Raw genomic sequence first — 27175 nt, 5'->3', positions numbered from 1 at the left:
GGTTCACAGTTGTTGTAAATAGTCTACTCTTGCAGGTTTTCAAAGTATGAGGGTATGTAAAGGATTTGCATTTTACTAAGTTAGATCTAGAAGTACAATTTAACAATTAAATTACCCAGGGGATTAGAAACTGTTGTCAAAGTACTAGGAAAAAATGTGTACCTGCATGTTCCAGTTTGTCTGTCAAATTTGTACCTCTAGAAGCGATATGGGATGAAGGACCTAGAAAATGGTCAGATAATTGACTTGCTTCATTAAAAATGCTTCAGTCATTGTTAATAATGTTCTTAATCTCATAGCTAAAGTCACTGAATGTTCTGTCCCTCAGTTTCCCTCTGGAGTCCAATGATGTAAGGAGCATACCTTCTTCAACCTAAATCGAGCCAGTTATGAGGATAAGTTATGAGCCAGTTATGAGCCTCGTAATTGACTGACCCAGAACAGATTTGTCTTGTAAATGGATTATGGAGCAAGCTATGATTTAATGAAACTGGAGGAGCACATTTGACATGAAGGGTATTATGATATATAAGAAATGTTTCCTAAAATCCAAAAGTTTGGTATACATATGAGGAATAAATATAATAAAATGATCTTCAGTGGTTCATATACAGCAAAAACTATTAAAAAGTTTCATTATACTTTGGGAGCCTTTGAAAAAGAAAAAAAACATTTATTTTAAATAAAATGATATTCTTAAAAATTATTTTATCTTTTTTGAGAATTTGGCATATTAAGTAGAAAGAGTACTCATGGAAAAAAATTATTTGTGCCAATTCTGCAGTATCAATGAATTTTGTAGAAAGTTCATCGTTATATGCCGTATATGGGATGCTGAGGTTGAGCTTTTTATTTCAATCTCAGAGTCCTAAAAACCTTAAAACAGAACAAAGCTTAAACCTTTATATAAAAGTTTTTCTTCATTAGATCACGAGTAGTTTCCTGACTCTAACTGAAAAATGCTTTATTTCTATTTCCTGCTGAAAGTTGGGTCTTCCTGAAACATTATTTTGGGACATCCCTGTAATAATGATTATATTTACAGTAAGCTGGTCTAAAATACATGTAGTATGCAGTACGTCTCCAATCTTGTAAAACGGCACGCTTTTATTTTGTCACGTATTCAAGGAACAACCATTTTGAAAGGCGGTTAACGTTGCTGTCTTCACTAGCGAGCTTTATGTTTTTTTCTGGAGAATGGTAATGCAAGGCTAGCTCTGTAAGCTATTATCTAACTGCCGCAGGGAGATTCTTCTGTCATTATCCGTTCAAATCAGTTCGTACATATCACAGCTCCTCAGGATGATCCCAACCGAGGATGCGTCCGCGAGGAAGCGGGAGATAGAGGAGAAGTTGAAACAGGTCGGTTTGGCTCAACGGAGGAATGTCACGGGAAATCCTGTAACTGACGTTACACTAATGTATCTGGAGACAGAGCTGTGACCCAAGCTTTCTTGAATTAATCATTGCTGTTACCTCATCACGTGAAGATACATTGTCGCAGTGAAGCTGTCATTGTACTTGTGTGTGCTGTTTAGTGTATTTAGTGTACTAGTGTACGGGCCTCGTCATATAACCGAGAACCAATAGTGTGATGACGCCAACGACGAAAATGGCTCGTTCACATTACAAACATGGCTCTCTGTGTCAGTGCCCTTATAGGCTTGAAGTTACCTTGGGGCTTTTGTCAGCAACATTAAACATTATTCATTGTTGCGATACATATAGAACTAATTGTTTTCCTCTTTTGCTAAAAGGAGCAGGAAACACTGTCATTTATTCGCGAGAATTTGGAAAAGAGTGACCAGCTTACTAAAGGAATGGTAAGTGATAAATGTTGTTTATCCACTCCCTACTCTGTATTTGTATCGAATATGCTGCAATATCCTTTAGTCATATTTACAAAGCTATAGCAAAGAAGAGGGTAATGAGATGGACACCGTCACCCCCTGAAGGAGAGGGCAGTATGACATCTTCACCCCCATAAAAGAAAGAGCAGTGGGTGAGACAGTGGGCATACTGTGTGGGGTAGGGAGTTGGCTATTCAGGTTGACCGTTTTCACACGCTCTCACGCCACACCCTTCCGATATCTTACGTTCGCCACCCCCCCCCCCCCCCCCCCCCCGCTCAACAAAATACACTCGCCACTCGAACGTCAAAAGTTGGCAACCCTGGCTCTTCTATCTGGAAGTCACGTCACTCTTTTGCCACCTGGAAATCCCTGGTTTGAGGGCAGTCATGACTGTCATATTTTGCCATCACAACATCCCAGTCAAATAAATAAACCTGTGTTCTTCTGTTGAACTGTTCATACACACATTCTTTACAAGCACTAGATACAAGTTTACCCATTTAAAAAGCATTTATATGGTTCTTTCTGTGTTCATTGTAAAGTGACCTTAGGTATCTAGAAAGGTGCCATATTATTGTAAAATTCAGTAATTCATGTAATTCAAGCATTCCAATTCAGTTTATACTAGCTATTTCTAATTATTTGCCTAAACAGTGCTTTAAATTTCATTTACAAATCTAAGACCAATATTTATCTTTAAAGGAATTAAACACACAGTGCATCAGCTGTTTTTTGAATACAGTAATGGTGATGGAAATGTGTGAATTACTTCTTGCAGTTTAGTCTAAACGTTATTGCAGTCTATTCACATGATGCATGCATTTGCTGTCTGCCAGGTGTCTATCCTGTCTTCATTTGAAAGTCGTCTCATGGCTCTGGAAAACTCCATAATCCCAGTGCACAAACAAACGGAAAACCTGCAGCGTCTTCAGGACAATGTGGATAAAACACTTTTGTCCCTGGACCATGTTATCAGCTACTACCATGTTGCCAAGGATACTGACAAGATCATCAGGGAGGGGTCAGTGTCGTAGGTTCATGATCTTGCCCTAGACTTACGTTTCAGTGCACAGGTGTGTGCAGTTTTGAAGGTGTGTGTATGTGTGTTTTGTAGGCCCAGTGGCCGGCTGGATGAGTACCTTGCCTGCATTGCAAAGATCCAGAAAGCCGTGGAATACTTTCAGGACAACAACCCAGACAGCCCAGAGCTAAATACAGTGGTACAGTATCTCTTCCTTTGTTCGCTCTCCCATTCTCTTTCCTGCAGGAGTGTGTTTAGGGAGTAGCAGTGGGTGTGTTGTTGGTTACATTTACATATGTAGCAGAAACTTCAAGAGTGGCTTAAAATTTCAATCATGTTATACAAGTGGGTGTTAGGAGTCTTGCTGAGTCCCAGCCTCCCCTAGAAGAGGCCACATTGATCCCCACTACGCTTCATCACCCATGGGTGTGATGGTGAGGAAAGCTGATCTCTAACTGGCTCTGACTTTCAGAAAGTGCGGTTTGAAAAAGGGAAGGAACAACTGGAGGCAGAATTTCGCGCTCTGCTAACACGGTACAGTAAACCTGTCCCGCCCATTCTGATCCTGGATGTGATTGGTGGAGACGAGGAGTTGGAGGGCGAGGTGACGCTGGAGCACCTGCCTGAGGCTGTGCTGCAGGACGTTATCTGCATCGCCACGTGGCTGGTGGAGTATGGACGCAACCAGGGTACACACACACACACACACACACTTTCTCACACACACAATCATACCTTGGGCACCAGAAAAATACCCACCACAAACCTATCACATATGAATATACACACACACAAACTCACTCCTCTCGCTTACCTCCAGAATGAGCACCTTTTCCCTCCAATAAGCTTTTCAGTTATATTTTTAGAGAAACAAATTGAACAAATTACATTTATTGTGTAAGTGTGTTGACACCATAAGTGGCCACATCAAACATCATGTTAGGGTAATGAACACACAAAAAATAGCTCATAATTCATTTACCTTACACCACAAGTTAAGCATTAGATTCCAGATTAGATTTAGATTTAGAATTTCAGATTAAATCAACCATGTTTATCCTTTGTGAATCTTATCGGTACATAATATAAACTCTTGAATGAATTCCAGCTCTGCTTATTGTGTGTGTGTGTGTGTGTGTGTGTGTGTGTGTGTGCAGACTTTATGAACGTGTATTACCAGATCCGTTCCAGTCAGCTGGATCGATCCATTAAGGGCCTTAAGGAGCATTTCCGTAAGAACAGTGCCTCCTCTGTTCTGCCCTACTCGCCTGCCGTTCAAACCAAACGCAAGGACACGCCAACCAAGAAAGCTCCTAAAAGACCAGGTCAGTGACCTTTATCCGTGCATATGAGGGGCTTGAGCCATGGTATCTGACTTTAGGGTGTGCTGGGGTTAAGGTCAAACAATGCTGGGGTTAGGGTATGGGTGTGCTATGCTGGGGTTAGGGTATGGGTGTGCTATGCTGGCGTTAGGGTATGGGTGTGCTGTGCTGGTGTTCGGGTATGGGTGTGCTGGGGTCACCATCGACAATCACTGCATTGCATCATATGAGTTTCCCTCAGGTATTTCTTTCTTAACACCAGATTCATTGCTTTAGATTCTCTTAGACCTGGTGGAATTGGACACGCTGTTCTTCTCAGAGGCGTGTGTTCTTGGCCTGTAACTCTGACTAATGTTCTGTGTCTCTTTTCTCTTCTGCCTTTCATTCCTGTCCTTGAAATAATGGCAGTTTACATCCCAGGTAATGTGCCAGCTATATCAGTGTGCTCTAGCCAGTGCTTGCGTTATCTAAGCCACCATCCAACCAATATATCACTAGAATTCCGAAAGCAGAGCTCCATCATAGAATCAGGCTTCCACCGCAGAGCTCCATCATCAAGTCAGACTTTCATCCATAGAACTACATCCTCCGTCATGGTACCTCCAGCAGATGTCAGTGCAGAACCAGGGTTGCAAAACAACCAGACAAACCTCACAGCACAACCAGAGTTCTACTAGCAGGATTCCATTAGAACTTAAGTGCAGTGCTAAGGGTTCTGTGAGCAGCTTTCCAAAGTTGAACTAGGTAGAACTGTTTGGTAATTCTTCTTCAGGACCAAGGTAAAGCCAAAACCCTCAGCAAACCAGACTAAATAGAGTTCCAGAAGCCATAAGCTGAACTCATTAGAATAATAATAGGGAATCATAATAGTAGGGTTCCATCAGTAAACGTCTATAGCAGATCCAGCCAGAATGCTGGAATTACACTGTGGTCTGAGTTTTTTTTTTCCTTATTCGTTTAGTTCCTTAGTTTAATCTCCATTACTCATGTTGACTCTTCACACATGCTTATGAATGGATCAGCAAGTTACTGCTGCTTTGACGTTGTGCATTGTGGATGGGTGTGTGTGCATACAGGTGTGTTGTTTGTACATGCATGCGTGTGTGTTTGTGTGGGGGTGTGTGTGTGTGTGTGTGTGTGTGTGTGTGTGTGCATGTAGACGGGGCATGCCTCCTGCTGTGTTTTGGGTGGTAGAGGTTTCCTTGTGCAGGGATTTCTTTCATGCTAGATTATTCTAATGACCTGTGGCTTCCACTACTGTCCCATACCTCTAAAAATGCATTTTGTTGCATATGCACTGTCCCACCACATGGAGGTGCTGTCTTCAATCTACGCGTTTGTGCCAGGCTTCCTCACTCCTGTGTCTGGAGCAGGACAGTAATAGGACCTGAACATCTCATTTAAAGCAGCGTTCCTCAGTGCTCTCCAGGTCTGGAGGCCTTCTGCATCACCCAGATGCACGTTTGCCTTGTGCTAACACACCAGACAGTTCATGAAGGGATTTACATTATGACTGTAAATTATAATTGTAAAAGCGGGACTAACATGAATCTTGGCAGAGGAACTTCCTGAACTAGAGCTGAGAAACTCTGCTTTAATGTATGAGACCCCAGTGGAACTCGCTCTCAGATTTCCTCACAGGCGTCATTCATTTTTTAGCATAATTTTGTTTCAATTTGCATGCGTTTTAATTTTATTTTTTACTTGATTGAGTTGTGTGGGTTTGTTGATGATGTCAATGCCAGCACGTGATGTAATTGAACGTGTCATGCTGTGGGATGACCTATTGCTCTAAATACATTAACCAATGTATTCTCTCCCCACCCTGTGTGTACAATGCATTGTACCCATTGTCGATGTGTGTGTGTGCGTGTAAGTGTAACTGTGTGTGTGTGTGTGAGTGTTTGTGCACACTTGGCAAAAGGGTTCTTTGTGTGTAACAGTGGGTACACTGGTAATAGGGTCCTCTCACCCTTTGCTTCCGCGATTGGCTGGTTTTTGGGAGAACCCAGTCTCTAGCCCACCCTCTTCCTTTGCATGTTCCCCTCTTTCATCCCCCCTCTATTTTCCTTCTTCTCTCTCTTTTTTCCTCTCTCTCTCTCTCTCTCTCCTGCCTCCCTCCCCACCCACCCGCTGCTGCTCTGTTGGGTGCAGGGACAATCCGTAGGGCTCAGAATCTGCTGAAACAGTACTCTCAGCATGGCCTGGATGGGAAAAAGGCCTCTAACCTCACTCCTCTAGAAGGTAATCTATCTCCTGTTTCGGTGTTTCACTCTCTCTTTCTCTTCCTGTCTTTAAGACTGTTGTTTTTTGTTTTGTGTGTTTTAGAAAAACAACAGTCATGCAAATCAGAGACTTACAGGTCACAATGGCCTTTGAGTGCAAAGCTGACTGTACATGTTATGCACCAGTAGATCTGTTTTCTCTCTAGCTTAGATTCGCAGGAAGGCTGTTGTGACGTCGCTCTCTGGTGTAAGTCTCTGAATGCTGGGTTCTCTAACACAAGACACCACTAACATCCTGTACATACAGCAAAAACACACACATACACGCACTGCTCTTCCATTTGGTGGATATATGTGCTGTGCTTCCCTGGTTGAGGGCTTGGTGGGCGGGGCCTGCTTCTTCAACACTGTCAGTGTAACAGTGGGCAGTGTCACAGGTCATGTGACTTTACCCCTAACCAATTAGGTTTTGATCATGAGACGCGTGGTGTTAAGCATCTGACGGAAGCACTGAGTGACAAGCACGGGGGCTCTCCAGGTGAGTCTTTAAGCCCTGCCCAATACCAGCTCCGCCTCAGCGGATTCTGCCCTCCATATCCCATTATTGGCCATTTAATGTTCTGTAAAAGGACAATAAAGAGCTCTCTCTCTCTCTCTCTCTCTCTCTCTCTCTCTCAATCTCACACATTCTTTCTCTCTCTCCCTCTCTCTCTCTCTTTTTCTCTTTCTCTCTCTCTCTCTCTCTCTCTCTCTCTCTCTCTCTCTCTCTCTCTCTCTCTCTCTCTCTCTCTCAATCTCACACATTCACACTCTCCCTATTCCCACTATGGTGGCCACATACAAAAAGGATACAACTTCAGCAAACCATTCCTGCTGATAAATGGTCTCAGTTTGCTTGTGTACTCTGCAGACATATTGCACAGGCCTGGATGATCACATTTTTACAGTAGTGAATGCTCACCTGTTTTGTTTTTTCAGGTAAAATCAGAAAGTGAACAGAGTAAATGCTTCATTTATCCACCTCATTAATCTTGCCACTGATCTGTCCGTAGTCTTTCTTCAGGCAAAGACACCCCAGAAGAATATCTGTGGTGTGTGAACGAGGGAGCAAAATAATTCTCTGTATGTCTTAAATGTATTAGCAGTGTGGTGAGAATGAGGAGCTGTCATTCACACAGAAAACTCCTGGTGATGCAGTCCACAATTTATGGGACCAAAATACTTTCATACTGGCGATGTGTATTCTTATTGTAGCCCACTGAGAAACCCATCTCAAGCAATGATGACGTAATCTGAACATTCATTCCTTCATTCCCACTGCTGGAAGTGGCTTAAATATGATACCAGACTATATCTTCATCCATGCTAAAGTGTTCCTCCGACATCATTTTGTCCGCCTGACAGCTGTGTATGTGTGTGTGTGTGTGTGTCTCAGGGAAGGATGATAATATGGATGTTGAGATCGACTCGTATATTCACTGCATCAGTGCCTTTGTCAAGATGGCGCAGAGCGAGTACGCGCTACTGACAGAGATCATCCCAGAACACCACCAGAAAAAGACCTTCGACTCTCTCATTCAGGTCTGCTTCAGACACACCACCTAGATCTGTGTGCTCACATATGTGCATGTTCATGGGTATATATTTGTCTGCATTACGGCCTAGTGTGTGTGTGTGTGTGTGTGTGTGTGTGTGTGTGTGTGTGCGTTTGTGTACAAGTGTATTGTTTTTGTTCATTTGTGTGCATCCATATTACCACATTGTGATGGAATGTTTTGGCGTGCATTTGCACCACTACATTGTTTCTGTGTTTGTGTAATTTTCCGTATCTACAGGAAGCCTTGGATAACCTGATGCTGGATGGGGACAACATTGTCACCTCCGCACGCAAGGCCATCATGAGGCACGACTACTCTGCTGTCCTCACCATCTTCCCCATTCTCAGGCACCTCAAGCAGACCAAGCCTGACTTTGACGCCACACTGCAGGTGAGAGGAGGGGAGCGAGAACCAGAAGAACAGACCCCAAATCATCCAACCATCCTCACCTCCATCTACCCCATATTATATCCTCATATATCCCCACACATATATATATATGGGGTGGGCATAGATTAATTTTTTTATCTAGATTAATCTCACTGAGATCTTGAAATTAATCTAGATTAAAATGGCTCATTCAGAATATGTGTGCTACTAAAAGTCAGTTTTTGAGATGGGGTTTCTTAATACAGAGGGTGCATTAGACCAGGGGTTCAGCTCCTGTTTCCAAAATGCATCAATGACTGCTTGAGAAAGCTGTTCTACTTTGACGCTTGAAGAAAAGAAACGTGCTCAATAAAATGTACTCATGTTCAACGGTTTATTCAGTTAAACATGAAAATAGTACTGTATGCCTACATACTTTAAGAGGGCATATACAGTTAAACATGAATTTGTAAGCCTACATACTGTACATTAAAAGGGGTTGATAACATGTTTATTCAGCTAAACATGAGATTTGAAATGTAAGCCAACATTTAGTACATTTAACCTGTTTTCGGCGGTGGCGACTCTTCCCCTGGGCTGCATCAGTGCTTGACTCAGCGTCAGAAGCATTAGCAAACGGGTGCTTTGCGTTTAAATGGTACTTCAGACCGGTAAAACTCGTACAATAAACTAATCCCGCATTGCATAAGGTGCAAACAACTTTAGTCTTGTCAATGTCTCCATTAGGAAGCTTCTTAAAAATGAATTTTCCATGAAGCAAACCTGGCGGCTTCGTGGCTGCATCCATGTAAGCACTCGTGCCATTTGTTGTGGGTGGTAATTCACAGGTTTGAAAACTCGTTCTCGCCCCCTACTGTGCAATTTGGTTAGGAATACACCCGAGCTAAACTATCAAGGTGAAAGTCATCATAGTTTGCTTACTTATTTTGACCCAGTTCCCAACCCAACTTTAAGAATAGATTAATGGCGATATTTTTTATATCGCCCGATAAGAGTATCACATTATCGAATGCCATTAACGCCAATAACAGCCCACCAGTTATATATACACCAATCATAATCATATCCACCTTTATATCTCCACATATATGCCCTATATATATATATATATATATATATATATATATATATATATATATATATATATATATATATATATATATATAGTCCCCAATTTATAATATATCCTCAAAAATCCATTACATAGAGCCCATATGTCCTATATCTCCATATGCCGTTAGTCAGTGTGTTAGTCAGTGTGTGATTACTACATCTAGGTGTAGGAGGCAGGTCTGGGAATGGCACTGTTTATTCTGTGTTGGGCTGTGAGATGATGTGATGTGGTGTGATAGGGGACAGCGGCCAGCACGAAGAACAAGCTGCCCAGTCTGATCACCTCGATGGAGACCACGGGAGCCAAAGCCCTGGAGGAGTTTGCAGACAGCATCAAGGTTCGTCCACGTCACATAACAGGAAGAGAATAAGCAGGCGTGGGAACCGAATCCCAGTCAGGCCTCTTTGAATCCCAGTCAGGCCTCTTTGAATCCCAGTCAGGCCTCTTTTCACATCATAGATCCAAGGAATCACTCGTATATGCATACACACACACTAAACAACATTAATAATATTAATTATCAGTATGGGTGTGCAAATAATATTGTATTGAGTGCAGAATTCAACAAGATAAGTAGCATAGAGAATTAGACTATACAGCAGGGTGACAGTGCTGTAGAATCCTAGATTGTAACCTGCAGTGACTCTCCAACAGAATGATCCAGACAAGGAGTACAACATGCCTAAAGATGGCACAGTCCATGAGCTCACCAGCAACGTAAGCCCTGTCCTTAGCTGTCTTTCCTCCCTGTTTTGATTCGTATGTTACTTCTGTGTAATTGGTGAAACTTTTTGACTTTCGACCTTCGCTTCTTGTGATGTAATTCGCTCTGTCTTTTTTTTTTTCCTTTTGTTCTTCTGTTTGTTTGTTCTTTCTGTAGGCCATCCTGTTCCTGCAGCAGCTGTTAGATTTCCAGGAGACTGCAGGAGCAATGCTGGCTTCTCAGGGTAAAATTCCCAGACCTGAGCCCTTCACAACCACACTTAGGAACAGATTAGATTGAACCCATACTGATTTAACTGACTACCTTAAACAACAGGACCTGTTAGTATGTCTCTTGTGGTCATTGATGTTTCACAGTGTATTTAGATCTTCTTTATTTACTGATGCAGTTAGTTTCACTTAAATCTGTTCAAATGAAGGATTTGATATGCTAGGCAAAGTCTAAATGTCTAAACTAAATGTCAGTGACTGAAAACTGGACTTTTAGTCTTACCCAAGCCAGAGGATTGACTCATCACTCATCAATATCAAGTGTCAAACATTTAGCTTCATAACTGCTTCTCATCCTGACATTAATCTTGACTCTGTGGACAGGTACCATTGTGTTGTAGACATAGACTGGTTTTTCTGGGATGTTTCATTATCTACATCTGTTTGTTTTGCCGCACACTCCCCCAGTCTGCCAGTCCCCTGTCCTGAGCAAACGCTCTGCTGTCTGTCTCCTCCTGTGCCATCCTTTTCACTATCTGTGGTTCCTCCTCTTTGCTCCAGCCGCAGAGTGCTGGCTGATTCAAGGCCAGCTCTGCCTCATTAAAGCCAAACTGTGTGAATTAAGTAGGACATGCAAAATCAGGTCCCAGATCAGGAGTCAGGAAAGCACTTAAACTATTTAGTTTTAAAGGCACTGCAAGCAGCTTCATGTTTCAGCCATTTGTCTGGCATTTGCTTTTTCCTACAAGTTCAACACACCTGTCCTTCAGGGGAAATCTCCATTTATTTCCTTAATCCTAGTCTTAGTGTAAATGTAATCCCATCAAGATACACTGTAATACCCTTTAGCAAGCTATTCTCAAAGAACCTAAACACCATAAACACCACTGTATGTACATATGAACCTAAACTCCATAAAGAAAGAAACTACTGCCTATGGTCCCCGGTTTCTTATCCATGGCTGATTTAGGTATTCAGTGCATAGGAACAGATACAGGTGTCACAGCAATCTTGTCTTCTTGTGGATGTGATGAGCGCTGCATGTTGAAGGATGTAGTAATCGTGACCCGAAGAGACTAGCATTCAAGATGGAGGACTTTTACGGTGTTTGTGGTTTTATTATTTATTATTTAAGTTTTGATTTTAAATATGTAAGATGGACTGCACTGAACTTATCATTTTGGATATTTTAGTCAGTAGTGAAATTATAGGTGAGCTGATTTTTTTACACAGTTAATGTGGCTTATAGAGACATTATTGCATGAGGTCATTTTTAATCTAAAATAGTGTTTACCTTTTGATACACTGTTGTCATGGTTCTAAAGTTGTGAAGGTATTTTTTTTTCAAGTTCTGTCAACCCAGCTGTCTGTCTCCTGGCAACTTAAGCTATTCCTTTCTTCACCTGCTGCCAGTAAAGAGGAACAGCTGAGCTCTGAGTTTGTGGAACAGCTGAGCTCTGCATTTCTGCCAGTCAGCTTGCATCCATTTAAAGCTTTTGTCATTTTTTGTCATGCTGTTGCCTTAGGCCTGACTGCAGATTGATTAAGACAATTACAAATAGAAAGAATTTGTCTTATTTCTTGATTTTTTAAACTTTGGTGCCGGTTTGTTTGTTAAGGTGAAACGTGTGAAGGTTTATTTTGCCTATGTAAGCATTAACAAATGTTTCTCGTCACTGAATGTGAAAATGTGCATGAACAGTCCAGGTTACATGACCTTTCAGGTGAAAGATGCTCTTCCATTAGGGTTGGGTCTGTGTAAGCAAAGCAGGGTGGCTGTTCTCTTAGACCATTTTATCTAGCATTAGCCTCTTTACCACACCACACTCTTCACCACCTCCCAGGCCCTGATCCCAGCCTCTCTGCCTACAGGGCAACGATGCAAAGCTCCTCCAGTTCTCCAGTCCCTGCAGCACTGCAGAGTTCAGTGGTTTTCTGTTCTGTTTTAACTCATCAGCTAATTACTAAGCCTACAGAGTCCTAGTGCTGTGGGTCTCGAAAAAGATCTGAACATATTGCTGCATGAAAGCACTATGTAGCTCCTCCCACTCATCCAGAAGCACCTCCTTTCTCATTGCTCTGTTTTCCATCCCATAATCCTCTGCTCTTGCGCTACCGAGCTGTGATTGGTTATGCTTGGTCTGCACTAACGACTTTTCTAACCTCTTGCACTGTGCTTCTTTCTCTCTTTTTCCTCTTTCTTTCTCTTTTCTGCTTTGCTCTGTTCTGTAGTACTCGGGGACACTTACAATATTCCTTTAGACCCCCGAGGTAAGCACATGAACAGGGCTGCTCTGTGGGTTCTGTCTCTTTAAACTGGTTTCTGACTCTTTTACACTGGTTATTCAGTCTTTGTCTCGTGTCTTATAGCTGGATGTGTTTTCTAGTATCAGAATGAAGTCTCAAAAAAATGTTGTTTAAGAGAGACCCCGCCAGAAAGTTGGTCCGGTCTGCCAATGGGATTTTAGTAATGGCGGATGTTGTTATCCTGGGAGGGGGCCGTGGGGGTCACCTTGGCAGTGGCCACACCTCTGCAAACTCAAACGCCACTTTGGGCGTCCCAGCCAACATTTAGCTAGCTCTGTTAGCTGCTCGGCAACAGCAACCATGTTACGCACCGTGTCTGATGTAAAGCCATGCCCTTACTGTATGGCCCCAGAGTTTGACATATACTAGCAGCAGAGTGAGCCACTCTCCCTATAAAACTGATTGTGTGTATGCAGTCAGTTCCTCTGGCTCCAGGCAACAGCGTCTCATGCACATGGTGCCACTCTTGTCTTTGTGAATGCAGTTTTCTAAAACAACCACTCTTCCACAGGGCTACAAAGTACCAAGCAATTATCATACAAACATGCTCCCCAGCACATAGCAACACTACAGACTCACAGACATACAAACAATGCCTTCACAAACCTGGTGTAGCTTTACAACTGTCTGCAAAAGCTCTGGCTTCTTAAATAATTGAGGTGTTCTATTTTGAAGTGCTTTTCTGAGTTGTTTATATGCTGGAAAGTGCTCATTTATGGTGCATTAGATTATCTTGATGTGACTTGTGGCTGAAATCTGCACCCATTTAAAATTCCTTCTCTAAATGTAACACAGAAGGAAGTGATGATAAGATCACTTCCTTCCAAAATAAATTGCATATCTGAGATGGATCGTGGACATGTCTGTTAGCACTAACATCTTAGCCATCTGAAGTGTTTTCAGAATGGTAAACCTTAACTTCTGTCCTGCCCATTCAGAATTTGAATTGGTATTTGTGCTTGTTTCACAAGTCAGTAAATACAGCCTCACCTATATGAAATAAAGTCAATGTGGTGCTCCTGTGTCAAAATGCATTTTGTTTTAAAATAAATAAATAAACACCATCATTATATTCTGTCCTGATCCAACAAAAGCATTTGGCCAGCAGTACTGTGAATTGTATATGATGATAAATTTACACTGTTTATTTTGCAGTATGGATGTATTTAGATTAATGCAGATTTTGTGGTCTGCTTGGTGATACACTGGCATGTCTTCTCAGATGACCCATGAAATGTTAGTGAGTGTACATGGGGAAAGGGTAACCTCAGGAGGCAGCGTGGGAACAGATAGGTGATGGCCCTCCACATCTCAGACTCTGCTCTTTGGTGTGTGCTGATGGACTGTGCAAGTGTGTGTGTGTGTGTGTGTGTGTGTGTGTGTGTGTGTGTGTGTGTGTGTGTGTGTGTGTGTGTGTGTGTGTGTGAGAGACGGACGGACAGACAGCATGTGGAGTGCGGATGAAGGGAGTAGGCTGGAGTGAAGCCTGCCGGTTGACTAAAGTGTTCTTTCTCTTTCCAGAGACGAGCTCGTCAGCCAGCAGCTACAGTTCTGAGTTCAGCCGTAGACTCCTTAGCACCTACATCTGTAAGAGACACACAGACACACATGCATACATACAAATATTAAGTATATCCATTATTATTATAGGAGGTAGTTACATTTGCACATATTTACATTGCCTTTAAAAAACACAATACTCCAACACTTGCAGTGTACGTTATAAATACACATGCTACCCAATAATACACCTTGGAGTTTCTCAACACAGTCTTCAGGACACAGCAGTATTTATTTTGCTCTAATCCAGCTCTCAGGACACCTGTGACCGGTATTCGTGGTTTTAAGGGCTTGCTTCTAGTCTGTTGGGGACTGGGATACAGTATAACTGGAACAGACTGTGTCATCTTAAGGACATCCTTCGAGAAGCACTGCTGGGCCTCACATCCAAACCCAACACAAATGCCACTAGAGGCACTGCATATCACCATCACTCAATGACCCTTATAAGCACACTCAGTGATGGTAGTATACCTCCCACTTACTCATACAGTACACAGACCGTTCTAACTGGTTCGGTGGGTGGGCTTGCTTGTGTTTTTTTTCTTCTAGGTAAAGTACTGGGAAATCTTCAGCTAAATTTGCTGAGTAAATCGAAAGTATATGAGGATCAAGCTCTAAGCGCCATCTTCCTTCACAACAACTACAACTACATCCTGAAGTCTCTGGAAAAGTGAGTAGTTAGTACTAGACTACTGCACGTCACAATTCAGAGCACACCAGTCTCACACCAGTGCCCAGTAGTAACAGCAGGTATAATTAGTATAATGCTAAATGTGATTATTAAAAATGTCAGTTAACAACCAGCAGCTTTACCTGTTTACGCTGTTTAGAAGCCACAAGCACACCCAAAATCAGCAAAAAAAAATTGTTAGAATATATAAATGAGCTGTCCAAACACCAGGAGAGCTACGTGCTGACATTCTTCCATCTGCATGTGTAAAGCAGTTAGAGAGGCTCGGGGAGTTCCACAGCTCTGGGGCACAGATACAAAGGGCTTCTGCTCCTGCATTCTTGGGCTTAGCTTTTGGAATGTTTAACAAGTCATTACTTGACTATCTTAAAGCCTGGTAAAGCAATTAAGCAACCTCTGTTAGCCTTTCTGTACTAAACCATGTTAGTGTCTTGTACTTTTTGGGGCTTGTGTGCTTGTGTGTTTGGAGTGTCATCAGCCTGAGTGTGTGACACTTTCACCGTACTGTTCAGGTCTGAGCTGATCCAATTGGTTGCAGTCACTCAGAGGAAAGCAGAGAGCTCTTACAGGGAGCTAATTGAACAGCAAATTCAGACATACCAGCGCAGGTAATACCTCTATTCAGTAGTGCACCTGAGTATCGGCAGCACCTGGACTTCACAGTCTTCTTATAGTCCATGTCCTTACCAGAAGATGCAGTGTAATTGTTCTTCAGAAACCTGAGTCTGAAAATTAACAGCAGTAAAATGATAACATTACTGAGAGTTGTGTCTTGTACCTTTTTGATCCCGTTGTGTCCACAGCTGGTTTAAGGTAACAGACCACCTCTCTGAGAGGAACGTGCCGGCATTTCAGCCAGGAACCAAGGTGGGAATACACACACACACACTCCACATACATTACTGAATTTCCTTCCATACTGAATGAAGAAAAATGTCTATTTTCTTCTCTATAAAATGTTTCATTTAGTTTAATTCTGAATAACAGAAAATATATTACATTGACATAATCAAGCTCTGATTTGCTTTGTTCTTGACTGTTGAGAATGCCATAGAATAAATGTGTTAGAAAGTGTAAACATCTAAACAACTCCCACATGTGTGTGAGATGTAAACTTGGCCATGGAAACTTTACATTTTTTTATTTTTACTGCTGCTTCCAGCTTAAAGACAAAGAAAGGCAAGTGATCAAAGACAAATTCAAGGTAAGTCAAAACCCTGTAAAATGCGTTTCTCTTGAGCATGCGTTTTATGTGCGTAGGCAGAGGTCTACGGGGCATCAATAAGGCATGTCACCTGGTACTACAAATGTGTGTAGACATCATGTTGAGATGTGTGTGGGGCATTTGGGCCTTCTTGTACCCTGCAGTGGTATCCCGTGTTATAGTGTGAATGCTGGGGCCTGACTGTGTGTGTTCCTGCAGGGCTTTAATGATGGTCTGGAGGAGCTCTGCAAGATCCAGAAGGTTTGGGCCATTCCTGATAAAGGGCAGAGGGACACCATCAGACACGCTCAGAAGAGACTGGTGTCGGAGGCCTACAGAGCCTTTGTCCGCCGGTGAGGCGTCTCGAACATGTTTAGCAACATGTAGGAAGGTGGAATTTATTATTAATAATGGACATATGTTTGATGTTTCTCACAGGTATGCAAACATTGTGTTTACCAAGAATCCAGAAAAGTACCACAAATACACACCTGAGCAAGTGGAAGAGATGATCGAGAAGCTCTTTGACACATCTGCCTAAGCCACGCCCACAACACACACCTAGACATGTTGCTGTGTCCAATCTGAATTTCTGCTTCCTGCTCCCTACCCCCTCTGACGTTTTTGTATAAAATAATGTTGTAAATAACTAATATTGATTTAATGTTTAAACTACAATAAAAAAAGAACAATGATGCTTCTTTTTGTAATGATGACTGCTTATTATACCAGCCCACAGCAACTTCACATCTTCAAGCTTCAAAATCGATTGTCTTAAAGCACCGGCACTGTGGAGAAAGCAGAGGCATGCCTCAAAGCCCTCTTCTGTGCTGGAAAGAATTTCCACTCTTCATCTGTGCTGTGGTGTCTCATAATTCCACAGGTCACCTTCAAAGGTTGCGTGGTGTCCGTGCTTCAAAGTCAAAGCTGTTTTAGGAGCATGAGGGGAACCTACACGGTGTTAGGCATGTGGTTTAATGTTCTTCCTTGTGTGCATTTCTGATAAACTTTGACATGGAATTTGATCAACTAGAGTTTCCTTTTAAACTACAGGTAGTTAAAGTGGTCAGCTAGCATGGGTGAAAGGCTCCGTTTGGGTCTTCCTTGGGTGTCCCTTGGATTGTGCTGTTCTGATCTGAGATCTTCCTGGGATCCATTTGAGCTTCTCTTTCAGATTGTGCCCCTATCACCACTGGGACAACTTTGGTCTTTACTTTCTCTGTATGTACCATTTACTTCCCTGCAATTTCTCTAATATCCCACATTCCTTTGTTTGGGTGTTTTTATAACTGGATTGTAAGCATCACAATGGCTGGGTGGTTCACCATTACTTACTTTTCCTCTGGATGTGGAGGTCACGCAGGACTTTGTTGCCTTGTTATTTTCCATCAGTCCTTGTGGCTCCTTCCATGTGGATTTGGGGATGTCCAGTTCATGTGCCTGTTATTGGGGGCCTTTTTGAAATGGGTGTTTCATGTCTCAATCCATACCACATAAGAAAAGAAGAAAATATTTATTCAAATTTATGTATTCTTGTGCACTTCACATATACAACAATATTATATGGAATTGGTCAACACTGATTCATCTTAGATATTCAACTTGCACCAATTCATTTCAGAGAAAACAAACTTCAAACAAGTTTTTTAATGAGTTTAAGTAGGTCTTTAGGTCAGCAAGACTGAAGATTGACCTAATTTTGTGCAGCTGGACTTCCCTGACCAGCAGTTGCTGGGAAGAGGTGACACACTGTTAGTAGCAGCTTGGTTTAATCAAAGAAATCCTAAACAGTCCTTGGGCCTTTTGTAATGTGATGTCACTGACCCCAATTCCATGGATCCTCATTTTTTCATCTTGATTCCTTCATAAATTGATTTTATTTACTTGTACAGTTCAGAAAATTATTACAGTTATAACAATACAATTTTGAGCAATTGATAGACAACTTGGCAGTTGTGGAGCTTGAACTATTTCTGATTACTAAGCAAGTACCTTAACTATTGAGCTACCACTTCCTCTTAATCTGCCCACTTCACCTCATCCTCAATGGCGATCCCCAAGGAGCTGTGATTAATAGACTACAGGATACTTACTCAGCAGTGTCTTTAAAACTTGGCTGTAAACTCTTGGATGGAACCGTCATGTTAAGACCTGGTTAGTTAGTGCATGTTATTCTTTAAACCTAAAGAGGGCTTCTTCTTTAAAGCTAAAGAGGGCTTGTTTGGTTAGACTATGTACTGGCAGCACTACAAGTGGACCAAAAACTTGTCAAACAGCTGCTGTCTCCTCTACCAGCTTCTCTCCCGCTCACACGTGCTGTGGTGTTTTCATGGCTTCATGACATGTCTGAAAATCATGTTTCATTCCTGATGTTTAAATGTTTTCCTTCAAGAGCCAAGATGTTTCATTTAACTTCGTTTGACTTCAAACAAAGTGGTTTAATGATTGAATGCGGGCACTTTTGAAAAGTGACCCCAAGTTTGGATATTGGGTTATAAATTCAAATGTGTAAACTTCCACTAAAGCATTTTAACTTAATAAAATTTCATGTCCGTTATTCAAACATAAATTGTAAGATGCCAGAAACAAAAGCTGTCAGATTAATAACTGCACATGATACATGAAGGAACATGTTTTTGGACACAACTATGAAATGACGCACCTGCATTAAGCTTAATGTAGAGTGCCAGCTTTCACATACTAGAGATTTGGCTGTAGCTGACCCAGGATCAGTCTTACAGTCCTAATTAATGTCAGATAAACAACTCCCCATCTCCCCATTACAGCTTAAGATCATTTCACCACAGTCCACGAAAGGATTTAAAAGCTAAAAAAATATTAGAGAACCTATAGGCTTATGCAAATACTGTAATAATCCTGCTATTCTCTACAGTATTTCCCCTGAATACTCTCTGAGCAGTTAGGTGAAATTTGTATCTTGAACTTAATCTGCCCCAAGGGAATCAGATCCTGCTCACAGAGTGACAAGAAGCTTCAGCTTTTCCAGGACCATGACTGATGAAACAAGGTGTGGTTCAGGGAGAATGCCATAGGGGATTAATAGGAAACTCTGAAAGGGACCGGTGTGTGTGTGTGGGGGTTTATGGGTTGTTCAGTGATGCTGTTTATCACAGAAAACTGAATCACTGATTCATTGGTATGTTTACGCTCTGTTTAAAAAGCTGGCAGATGGCATTGGCCTGTCACTCTTCCTCACTCCTGCACCAATCAGAACACACACTGACCTATATAAGTGTTTAGTCTCGTGGAGGAAACTGAACCGACACTCGCATTCACAGAGGCACTGGAGCTCACACTCTGATCTGATGGAGAGGTAAGATGATATCTTAGCATTACACACAGGGACTTTCATCTTAAAACTACATTTGTTCGGTTCTGTTTGGGATGAGACCGTGTCATTTTGCTGTAGGATGAGACTTTACAGGATGAGTGACATGTTGGTATTGGTCCGTGTCTCTCTGTTACTGATGACATCCACAGTGGTACATGTTATGGTGGTAAGCAGATCCACATACAGCCCTGTTCTAACTGTTCTAATATGGCTAATGACAACAGAACTCGACCAAGCCTCTCTGCACCTTTCCACAGACTGTAGCCAAGCCAAATGGGCGGCTATATGATCATTCCAAAGCTGCAGGTAACTTAATTGATTCCTAGCACACTTGTATAGAGTACTTTCTTATTCCTATTCACTGAGTTTATGAAGTACATATTGGTATGGTTCTGTTTCTGCTTTTGCATGTGATATGATTTCTTGTTTGTCCTTTAGTGGTGATGGAGCTGTATGTCCCATTTGTGATTTGTATCTCTGCAATTTAAATAAATGTACTGGAAAACATCATTGTGATGACATTGTCCAGCTGGGCTTTTAACCGTTTGTATTAACTTTTTAAAACAAAATGCGTTTTTCCTTTTGCGTGTGTGCGTGTGTGTGTGTGTGTGTGTGTGGTTGTGTGTTTAGTCCCGTGGTGTCTGAATGGAGGCAAGTCTGTGTCTACACTGAGCACTGGAGAGCACATGTTCTGTCTGTGTCTCGCAGGCTTCAGCGGGTCCAGTTGTGAGACAGGTACCGAGCTCCTCCCAGGACATTGGCTGGGGTTTCCATACGACACTACTTTCTGTCTCGTGCTTTATTTCTGCCGCTCTGTGTCTGCAGATGACTCGCAGGTCTGTTATGTTGGAAATGGTGCGCACTACCGTGGCCCCGTGTCTCAGACCTGGAGCCAGCGCCAGTGTCTGGAATGGGACTCAATAAACAAGCGTGCATTTGTAGCGGACAGTGCGAGTCTGGGTCTGGGACAACACAACCGCTGCAGGCAAATCTAGCACAATATGCACCCACACACACATCACAAGATGCTAATGCACCCTCCTCACACATATATAAAATCATTCATCACATACTAATCACACACTTCACACAGAAGGCAGTGAAGTTTTGGACTGGGAGGTTTGGTTAGTGAGTATTGAGGTGTTCAGATGATTTCTGTTTAAGACTGACCATTTCACTGATCCTAAACGTGTATGATTTATCATAACCACAGGAATCCAGACAACAGCAGGATGCCCTGGTGTTTTGTGCAAAGGCGATCTCGTGTTGTTAAAGAATACTGTAACATTCCACACTGTCACACACAACCTGGTGAGTATATAGTGCCCCCAGCCATTATAACACTAACACATTAAACAATGTTTCAAAAATACATATAAATACATCAACTGTGTATCTATCTGTGCACTATCTGAACATTCTGTCTGTTCTTTTGTGTATGTATAGGAGCAGGAGTGTTTGTGTGTGCGTGCGTGTGTGTGTGTGAAAAATATAAAAGCATATTCACCATGACCTTTTCTATGTCCATCAGCCCTTTCCAGCACTGTGTTGCCTTTCGTCATAGATCCCGACTCCGGTGAGTTCTGCTCTGAGATGACCCCCAGATGACCCCTAGGACTGTTATTAAGACTGGGCTGTTTTTACAGGGACTGTGAATAGACAAAAAGAACAGTGGGGAGTGGGATGAAAAATTCTGGTTTAATCATAAAAACTATACAAACAATCTGTGCACAAATGACCAGAAACTGACATAGAATCAAGACAATCAACATCCATGTTCCCAACACCTGCTGTAGGTTCCTTCCAGTTGGACACACACTTAACATAGACCCATATGAGGTCATTAGCACCCAAGTGTGACTGCAACCTTAAAGTCAGTGTCTGTCCTGAACACCACTTGCAATACAAATGATGCCATAGTGTTTGATCAGTGGACCGTTTCTAGTGTAGTGTATGTCTTGTTGTTTGTGTATAGTATTTACATTATTTGTGTTGTGCTCTTGTTTTTTACAGATTGGCATTGTGGGAATGCGTCTGAACAGCAGTTTAAGATTGTGGGCGGGTCTTTAAGTACCGTGGAGCGCCACCCCTGGATGGCAGCGGTCTTCTGGAAGAGTTCCAGCCAGCGCAGTGTGTTCCATTGTGCTGGAAGTCTTATCGCCCCCTGCTGGGTGCTCACAGCAGCACACTGCTTCCCTGATGGGTCAGAATTGACAGCACCCCGAATGCAAAACAGCCAGTGATGCCGGTAACGCGTTACTTAGTAACGCGTTACTGTAGTCGGACTACTTTTTTCAGTAACGAGTAGTCTAACGCAACTACTATTTAAAAACTAGTAGTCAGATTAAAGTTACTTATCTAAAACATCGTGCGTTACTATTTCTGCATTTCGGGGGAACGTAGGTTATTCATTCTTATTTTTTGGCTACACGTTTCTTGCGCGGTTATGTCATTTCTGCGGCGCCAAAGTCAGATGGAAGGAGAGGGTCGCCTTTAGCAGCTGGAAATACAGGCATTATTTTGATTTTATTTCGGTTAAGGATGACAACATTAAGGTGCGTTGTACACTCTGTGCTGGCGACAGAGTGCTGTCTACTTTCAAAAACACAACGTCAAACCTGAAAAAAACCGGGGGGTGGCGGCGAACGTAAATTGTTACCGGGCGGGGTGTAAAATGGACTAAATTCAGTATTATATCACGATCTATCGATCGCCGGTGGTTGGCGCCAGATCGAACTAGTAACTCATTGAATCATAGATATGGATCAGAGGTAAATAAACTAGATTTTTTTTCGGCGTGAGATATCGAAAGTGTGGCGTGTGAGCGTGTGAAGACAGTCAAATGCGTGTGTCTCACGCTCAATGCGTGAGAATTGGCAACCCTGTAAGTGGGCGGAGTTGAACAGAAAGACTGTCTTATTTATTTATTTATTTTAAAAACAACAAAGCCTATTTCAAGAAAAAGTTTACAAATGCCAGTGTCATTTTTGATGTTCCGGTTAAAATACATGTCAATAAAGTGAGTATTGGCAGAACTGGTAGTCATTTTCCTGTTATAGGGGCGGGGGATCAGCCTCTGCTGAAAGTAACTAAAAGTAATCTAACTTAGTTACTTTTAAAAGCAAGTAGTCAGTAACTTAACTGAGCTACTTTTTAAAGAAGTAGTCAGTAGTCAGTAGTCGGATTACTGTTTCAAAGTAACTATGGCAACACTGAAAACAGCACATAACAAAACCATATAAAATGAATGATGGGGTGAATATACTGAGTGAGAGAGTACTGATGTACTGTGTGCTGACTTTGCTCACAGTGCCGGCACTAACCTCAAGAAACTGCAGGTGGCGCTAGGGAAGAGCGCCCTGAATGAAACAGATGCGAGGACAGAGCAAACGTTCAGAGTAACACAACTTTACACACATGAACGCTTCGATAACAAAGACGGCAGCTATGACAATGACATTGGTAACTCCACCTCACACCTCTCACTCTTTGCCCAACCTCAACTGCTCCTCAAAGATATGGCTGAAGCTCGTGTGTGTATTTGTGCGTGTATATCTGTCCATTTGTGTGTGTGTTTTAGCACTGCTGAAGATTAGCAGCCTGAAAGGCGTCTGTGCAGTGGAGACGAACTCGGTGAGAACTGTCTGTCTCCCTCCTCCTCACGTCTCACTTCCTGATGGAACATCCTGTCAGATCGCCGGCTATGGCAAAGAGCAAGAAGGTCCTCATATTCTCAAACAGGTTTCCATGTTTTCACCTTTATGGTGCAAATGTACTAATGTTTTCAATTGTGTGTGTGTGTGTGTGTGTGTGTGTGTTCCAGGGTTATGGTATAACTCTCAATATCTCAGAGAGGGCAATGTCAACCTGTTACCACAGGACACGTGCTCAAGCAAGAACTACTATGGCAACATGATCACAGATAACATGTTGTGTGCAGGACTTCCAGACTGGAGTGTGGATGCCTGCAAGGTGTGAACATTTGAGCCGTCTCATATTTCTTCCAGAAAGACACATGCGTGGATCCCAGCGCAGTGCTCATGCACACCCACTCCACATATTTACGCTGTCAGAACCATTACTCCTGAACCAAAGAGAACAGCCAGGCCCTGTGGGGGAGTAATGATGAGTCTAACACATCTAACATTAAAAGAATCATTACACTGCAATAGGGTTTTTTTTTCCTCATGTGGTAATATGCAGTTGAAGAACTTGTTTCTTTATAACTTTGCATTTCTTTGATGAACTCTGAAATGTTTTCCCTAGCTACACTTCTGTTTATACTTATAAACAGAACCATCTACATCTATCAAAAGACTTATGCTAAAAGATTTTCTTCTGTTTAACAGCTTGTGTATGTATGTGTGTGTGTGTGTGTGTGTGTGTGTGTGTGTGTGTGTGTGTGTGTGTGTGTGTGTGTGTGTGTGTGTGTGTGTGTGTGTGTGTGTGTGTTTGATTTGTGCAGGGGGACTCTGGTGGCCCACTGGTATGTAATGTGGATGGACAAGCGTTTCTGTTTGGAGTTGTGAGCTGGGGAGAGGGGTGTTCCAGAGAACACCGCCCTGGTGTTTACTCCAGGGTCATGAAATACAACCACTGGATCCTGCAGAAAACCAAACTGATCCCAGAAAAAGAGAACTCCCTATACCTGCAGGAGTGAAAAACTCAATACAATTTCAGGAGTAACTGAGAGAGAAGTTATGGCTTCTCTCTTTCTCTTTCTCTCTCTCTCTCTCTCCCTCCCCATAGGCCTGGTACTTTTACTCTTTGCTCTGCTGACCCAGTGGGATTTTCAAACTTTTTTTATAAGTAGTGGCTTGTTTTTTTTTTCATATATATAAGTAAATATTATATTAATATATCTGTCTGAAAAATCTTGTTTCTCTGGACATTTGGTGTACAATTTTTTTATTTTTCTACCTACATATATTTATGTATATATGAGTAATGTGTTTTTTAATATTTATGATGAGTTTTCGAATGGAGTCCAAATGAACTATGCAGTGTTTAACGCTTACTATTGTTTGTATTAATATGTACATTTTGAAAAATTGCATCGGCAATAAAAATCCATGTATTTCCTGTCATTTCTGATGCTTTCAATCTGGAGAGTGAAACATGATGACTCTAGCTGGTTCTCTTGAGGGGGGATTTGCTGGGGTCCTTCCTGCATCAACTGATATTTTAAAAAGTGTTTATCTCTCCACTGCCATGGTGGATGTGTCCCCACACGAAGGCTCGACTCTTCAGTTCATTGCCAGGTTTAATGACTGTGTTAGAGCAGGGAAATCATCACCCTGTGCTGGCCTTTAGGTCACAGCCAGGCTGGACTGAACCTGAGACACCTGCTGTGTCCAGTTCAGCATTTTACTGACTTTCGCTCAATTAGCACTCATTGATAAATTGACTAGAATGTAGGCATGTAACAACTGCCACCTCATCTGTATAATTAGAAGTTTTTAGTGCATTGTGCTACTCACTAAAAGATAGACGGTGTTCTGTAATCGGCTGTGAATTTAGCATGTGTGTTATTTTTGTTTTGCCAGCTGTGTCACATTACGTAATAGTTGCCGCAGAGGTCCCTGAGGTGAACAGCAAAAAAGGACGTTAAAACAATCATTCAGAAATTAGAAATTGTTTAACCAGCACCTGCCCTAAGCCAGACAGAACCTCTCACAAATTTCCAAAACTATACTACATACAATATCCAATCGTGTGTGCTAAAGTAAAAGGACTGATTTCAAGAGCATATTTCACAATTATACTCTCAGGTGCCTACTGTATTTTGAAAAACTCGCTTGACGTTTTTAATATGTGACCACTAGATGGCAGTGTATTATCATGAATCGAGTAAAACATCTCGTTCCAATTCCTCTCTGTCTGTATTAATGCTTCGGGCAAGATCTCCAATGTCACTTGTTAGGCTTGGATTTTTCAGCATCTCTTATTTGGTACATGCGAGGTTTGGAAGATACAAACAGAGAAAATAACAATTAGTCGAGCTATTACAATTCCACAAACCATGAAGCATTTGCCTGTTTGTATCCAAGAAAAAAAAATCGGACACTAACGTACTTTGTGACATGAGACAGACGACAGAAAGAGAAACTACATACAGAGTGGCAGTGCTGAAATATGTAAATATGTATGTATGTAAAAAAGTATGTAAATATACACATTCAATTGACTATTTATAAACCAGTTCACAAACATTATACCCTTGTTTTAAATAGAGTCTTAAAACAAACAAAATATCAAGCACGCTGTGGTAATAATACTGAATTGTGAGTTAATGAGTAATGGGTGTGTATTGCAAAGGGCGAAATGCTGGACGTGTGGATGAGTATTGCTGAACGGCCACGGTCTCGACCCATCACCCCCTGGAGACGTCACCTTGTGTGAAGCATTAGAGTGGCTGTACCGCAAAAGAGGTATGTTTAGACTGCGCGTTAACCATACATCAAAGTTTCACACATTACACATGCATCCCATGTCAGATAATTTCCTTAAAATGTCATTTTTAACTGCAAGGTGTAAATCTGGTGGTATTGCAGCAGTTCCTCTTGAACAACAACAAAAAAAGAAGTGGTAATGTCATTGTTGGATGCGTTCTCATCTCACAGTTAAAGTGTGACCAAATTGCACTTTACGTTCAGTACATCCTGGAGTACTGGATGCTTGGGTCAGTACTTTTGTCCTATGATAAGCATTAAGGGTATTTGCCAAGGATGGCACTGAAAACATGAGGCACTAATGACGTGGCACAGTACTGAAGACTAGAACTCAGATGCACTACTGTTCAGGGCAGTGCTCACCTCTCAGTGTGGTGTTGCAGTTTGCTGTTTTGGTGGTTGAGCTGTAAGGCCTGTGATGTGGACTCTCCATGTGTCTACACCAGTGCAGGCTCAATTTCTGCTTTTTGGACTCCTGCTTTTCCATATTAGGCCATTTAGTGCTCTGTGTGGACCTCTCCAGGGAAACAGTGGGAATAACTGGTCTGGCAAAGGCTCTGAAATGCCCTGATGTAATTACACTTTGTAAGTGCCGGGAGGAATGTGTGGTATTTTCTATGGAAAATTCAAGCTCTAATTTATGGTCCAGTTATAGGTCCAATACAGTATCAAACCCTGGCAATGCCAGTGTCCTATGACCAGTGCCAGTTCTACAATATGAAATACAACTTAAACAAAACAAACTAAATATTTTCTTTGCTATGGCACTTGACAGCCCCAAGTCAGTTGTTTTTGAAACTGGAATTTCCTTTGAGCGCTAAATATATGACCAGAGCCAGTTCCGGTTTTCCCTCTGACTAGGCCTATATATGGAATCTGATATTTTCCACCAATTTCCAGATCTGTGGCATCAAATACAGCACGATACTGGGAGTTATAGAGCATAAAAATGTGAAAGAAACCTCCTATCCAGGGCAAAATGCCCCCTCGTCATTCCAGTTAAGAGAGCGCCTAACCTTTGGCATGCTGGAATACTCCTGAACGGTAGAACCAATTTTCCTTTTTAGGGCAAGAGAATGTATTACGTAATTTGGCAAGAACTCGCGTCTCTAGCAAACACGACTAAAGCAGAGAGGCGGCGGGGAAGGGG

At 42.0% G+C, this 27175-nt stretch overlaps 2 protein-coding genes and 1 long non-coding RNA gene across 11 annotated transcripts; 2 read left to right on the top strand and 1 right to left on the bottom strand.

Annotated features, from left to right (window-relative positions):
* Positions 1 to 1144: 1144 nt before the first annotated feature.
* exoc7 (exocyst complex component 7) lies at positions 1145 to 16921 on the top strand. 8 transcript variants are annotated; one of them, XM_076999776.1, is made up of 21 exons: positions 1145 to 1362; positions 1758 to 1823; positions 2690 to 2874; positions 2968 to 3073; positions 3347 to 3563; positions 4032 to 4199; positions 6351 to 6440; positions 6888 to 6959; positions 7857 to 8002; positions 8257 to 8409; positions 9762 to 9860; positions 10178 to 10240; positions 10404 to 10470; positions 12689 to 12727; positions 14285 to 14350; positions 14876 to 14996; positions 15530 to 15625; positions 15821 to 15884; positions 16180 to 16221; positions 16441 to 16574; positions 16660 to 16921. In XM_076999776.1, exons 1-21 carry the CDS (start codon positions 1303 to 1305, stop codon positions 16760 to 16762), a joined length of 2157 nt encoding a protein of 718 aa, XP_076855891.1. In that variant the 5' UTR covers positions 1145 to 1302; the 3' UTR covers positions 16763 to 16921. The 8 variants fall into 8 exon arrangements, with proteins under 8 accessions (XP_076855891.1, XP_076855895.1, XP_076855893.1 ...); XM_076999780.1 differs by lacking the exon at positions 6351 to 6440 and having other exon boundaries at positions 1146 to 1362; XM_076999778.1 differs by lacking the exon at positions 6888 to 6959 and having other exon boundaries at positions 1146 to 1362.
* LOC143510435 (uncharacterized) lies at positions 15619 to 21782 on the bottom strand. Its single transcript, XR_013129986.1, has 4 exons — positions 21648 to 21782; positions 21081 to 21222; positions 17557 to 17699; positions 15619 to 15742 (listed from the first exon to the last, which is right to left on the bottom strand). It is a non-coding gene; the product is annotated as an uncharacterized LOC143510435 (long non-coding RNA).
* Positions 19410 to 24660, top strand: plaub (plasminogen activator, urokinase b). Of its 2 annotated transcripts, XM_076999785.1 has the most exons (12): positions 19410 to 19555; positions 19652 to 19739; positions 19831 to 19879; positions 20204 to 20308; positions 20399 to 20558; positions 20787 to 20884; positions 21105 to 21149; positions 21587 to 21776; positions 22884 to 23035; positions 23154 to 23294; positions 23397 to 23545; positions 24039 to 24660. In XM_076999785.1, exons 1-12 carry the CDS (start codon positions 19548 to 19550, stop codon positions 24231 to 24233), a joined length of 1380 nt encoding a protein of 459 aa, XP_076855900.1. In that variant the 5' UTR covers positions 19410 to 19547; the 3' UTR covers positions 24234 to 24660. The 2 variants fall into 2 exon arrangements, with proteins under 2 accessions (XP_076855900.1, XP_076855901.1); XM_076999786.1 differs by lacking the exon at positions 19652 to 19739 and having other exon boundaries at positions 19494 to 19555; positions 19798 to 19879.
* The last annotated feature ends 2515 nt before the right edge of the window (positions 24661 to 27175 follow it).

This window comes from Brachyhypopomus gauderio, chromosome 3 (genome assembly GCF_052324685.1).
Source record: "Brachyhypopomus gauderio isolate BG-103 chromosome 3, BGAUD_0.2, whole genome shotgun sequence".
NCBI classification, from domain to species: domain Eukaryota; kingdom Metazoa; phylum Chordata; class Actinopteri; order Gymnotiformes; family Hypopomidae; genus Brachyhypopomus; species Brachyhypopomus gauderio.
This window is presented reverse-complemented; position numbering and strand designations above follow the sequence as displayed.

What these genes read in the sequence shown, in the direction of transcription:
- exoc7 (XM_076999776.1), top strand. Translation starts at nt 1,303, where the DNA reads ATGATCCCAACCGAGGATGCGTCCGCGAGGAAGCGGGAGATAGAGGAG. An exon ending in CAAGCACGGGGGCTCTCCAG is followed by an intron (nt 6,960 to 7,856) that starts GTGAGTCTTTAA and finishes TGTGTGTCTCAG; the next exon opens with GGAAGGATGATAATATGGAT. An exon ending in ATCCTGAAGTCTCTGGAAAA is followed by an intron (nt 14,997 to 15,529) that starts GTGAGTAGTTAG and finishes CGTACTGTTCAG; the next exon opens with GTCTGAGCTGATCCAATTGG.
- plaub (XM_076999785.1), top strand. An exon ending in TGATCATTCCAAAGCTGCAG is followed by an intron (nt 19,880 to 20,203) that starts GTAACTTAATTG and finishes TTGTGTGTTTAG; the next exon opens with TCCCGTGGTGTCTGAATGGA. An exon ending in CGGGTCCAGTTGTGAGACAG is followed by an intron (nt 20,309 to 20,398) that starts GTACCGAGCTCC and finishes CTGTGTCTGCAG; the next exon opens with ATGACTCGCAGGTCTGTTAT.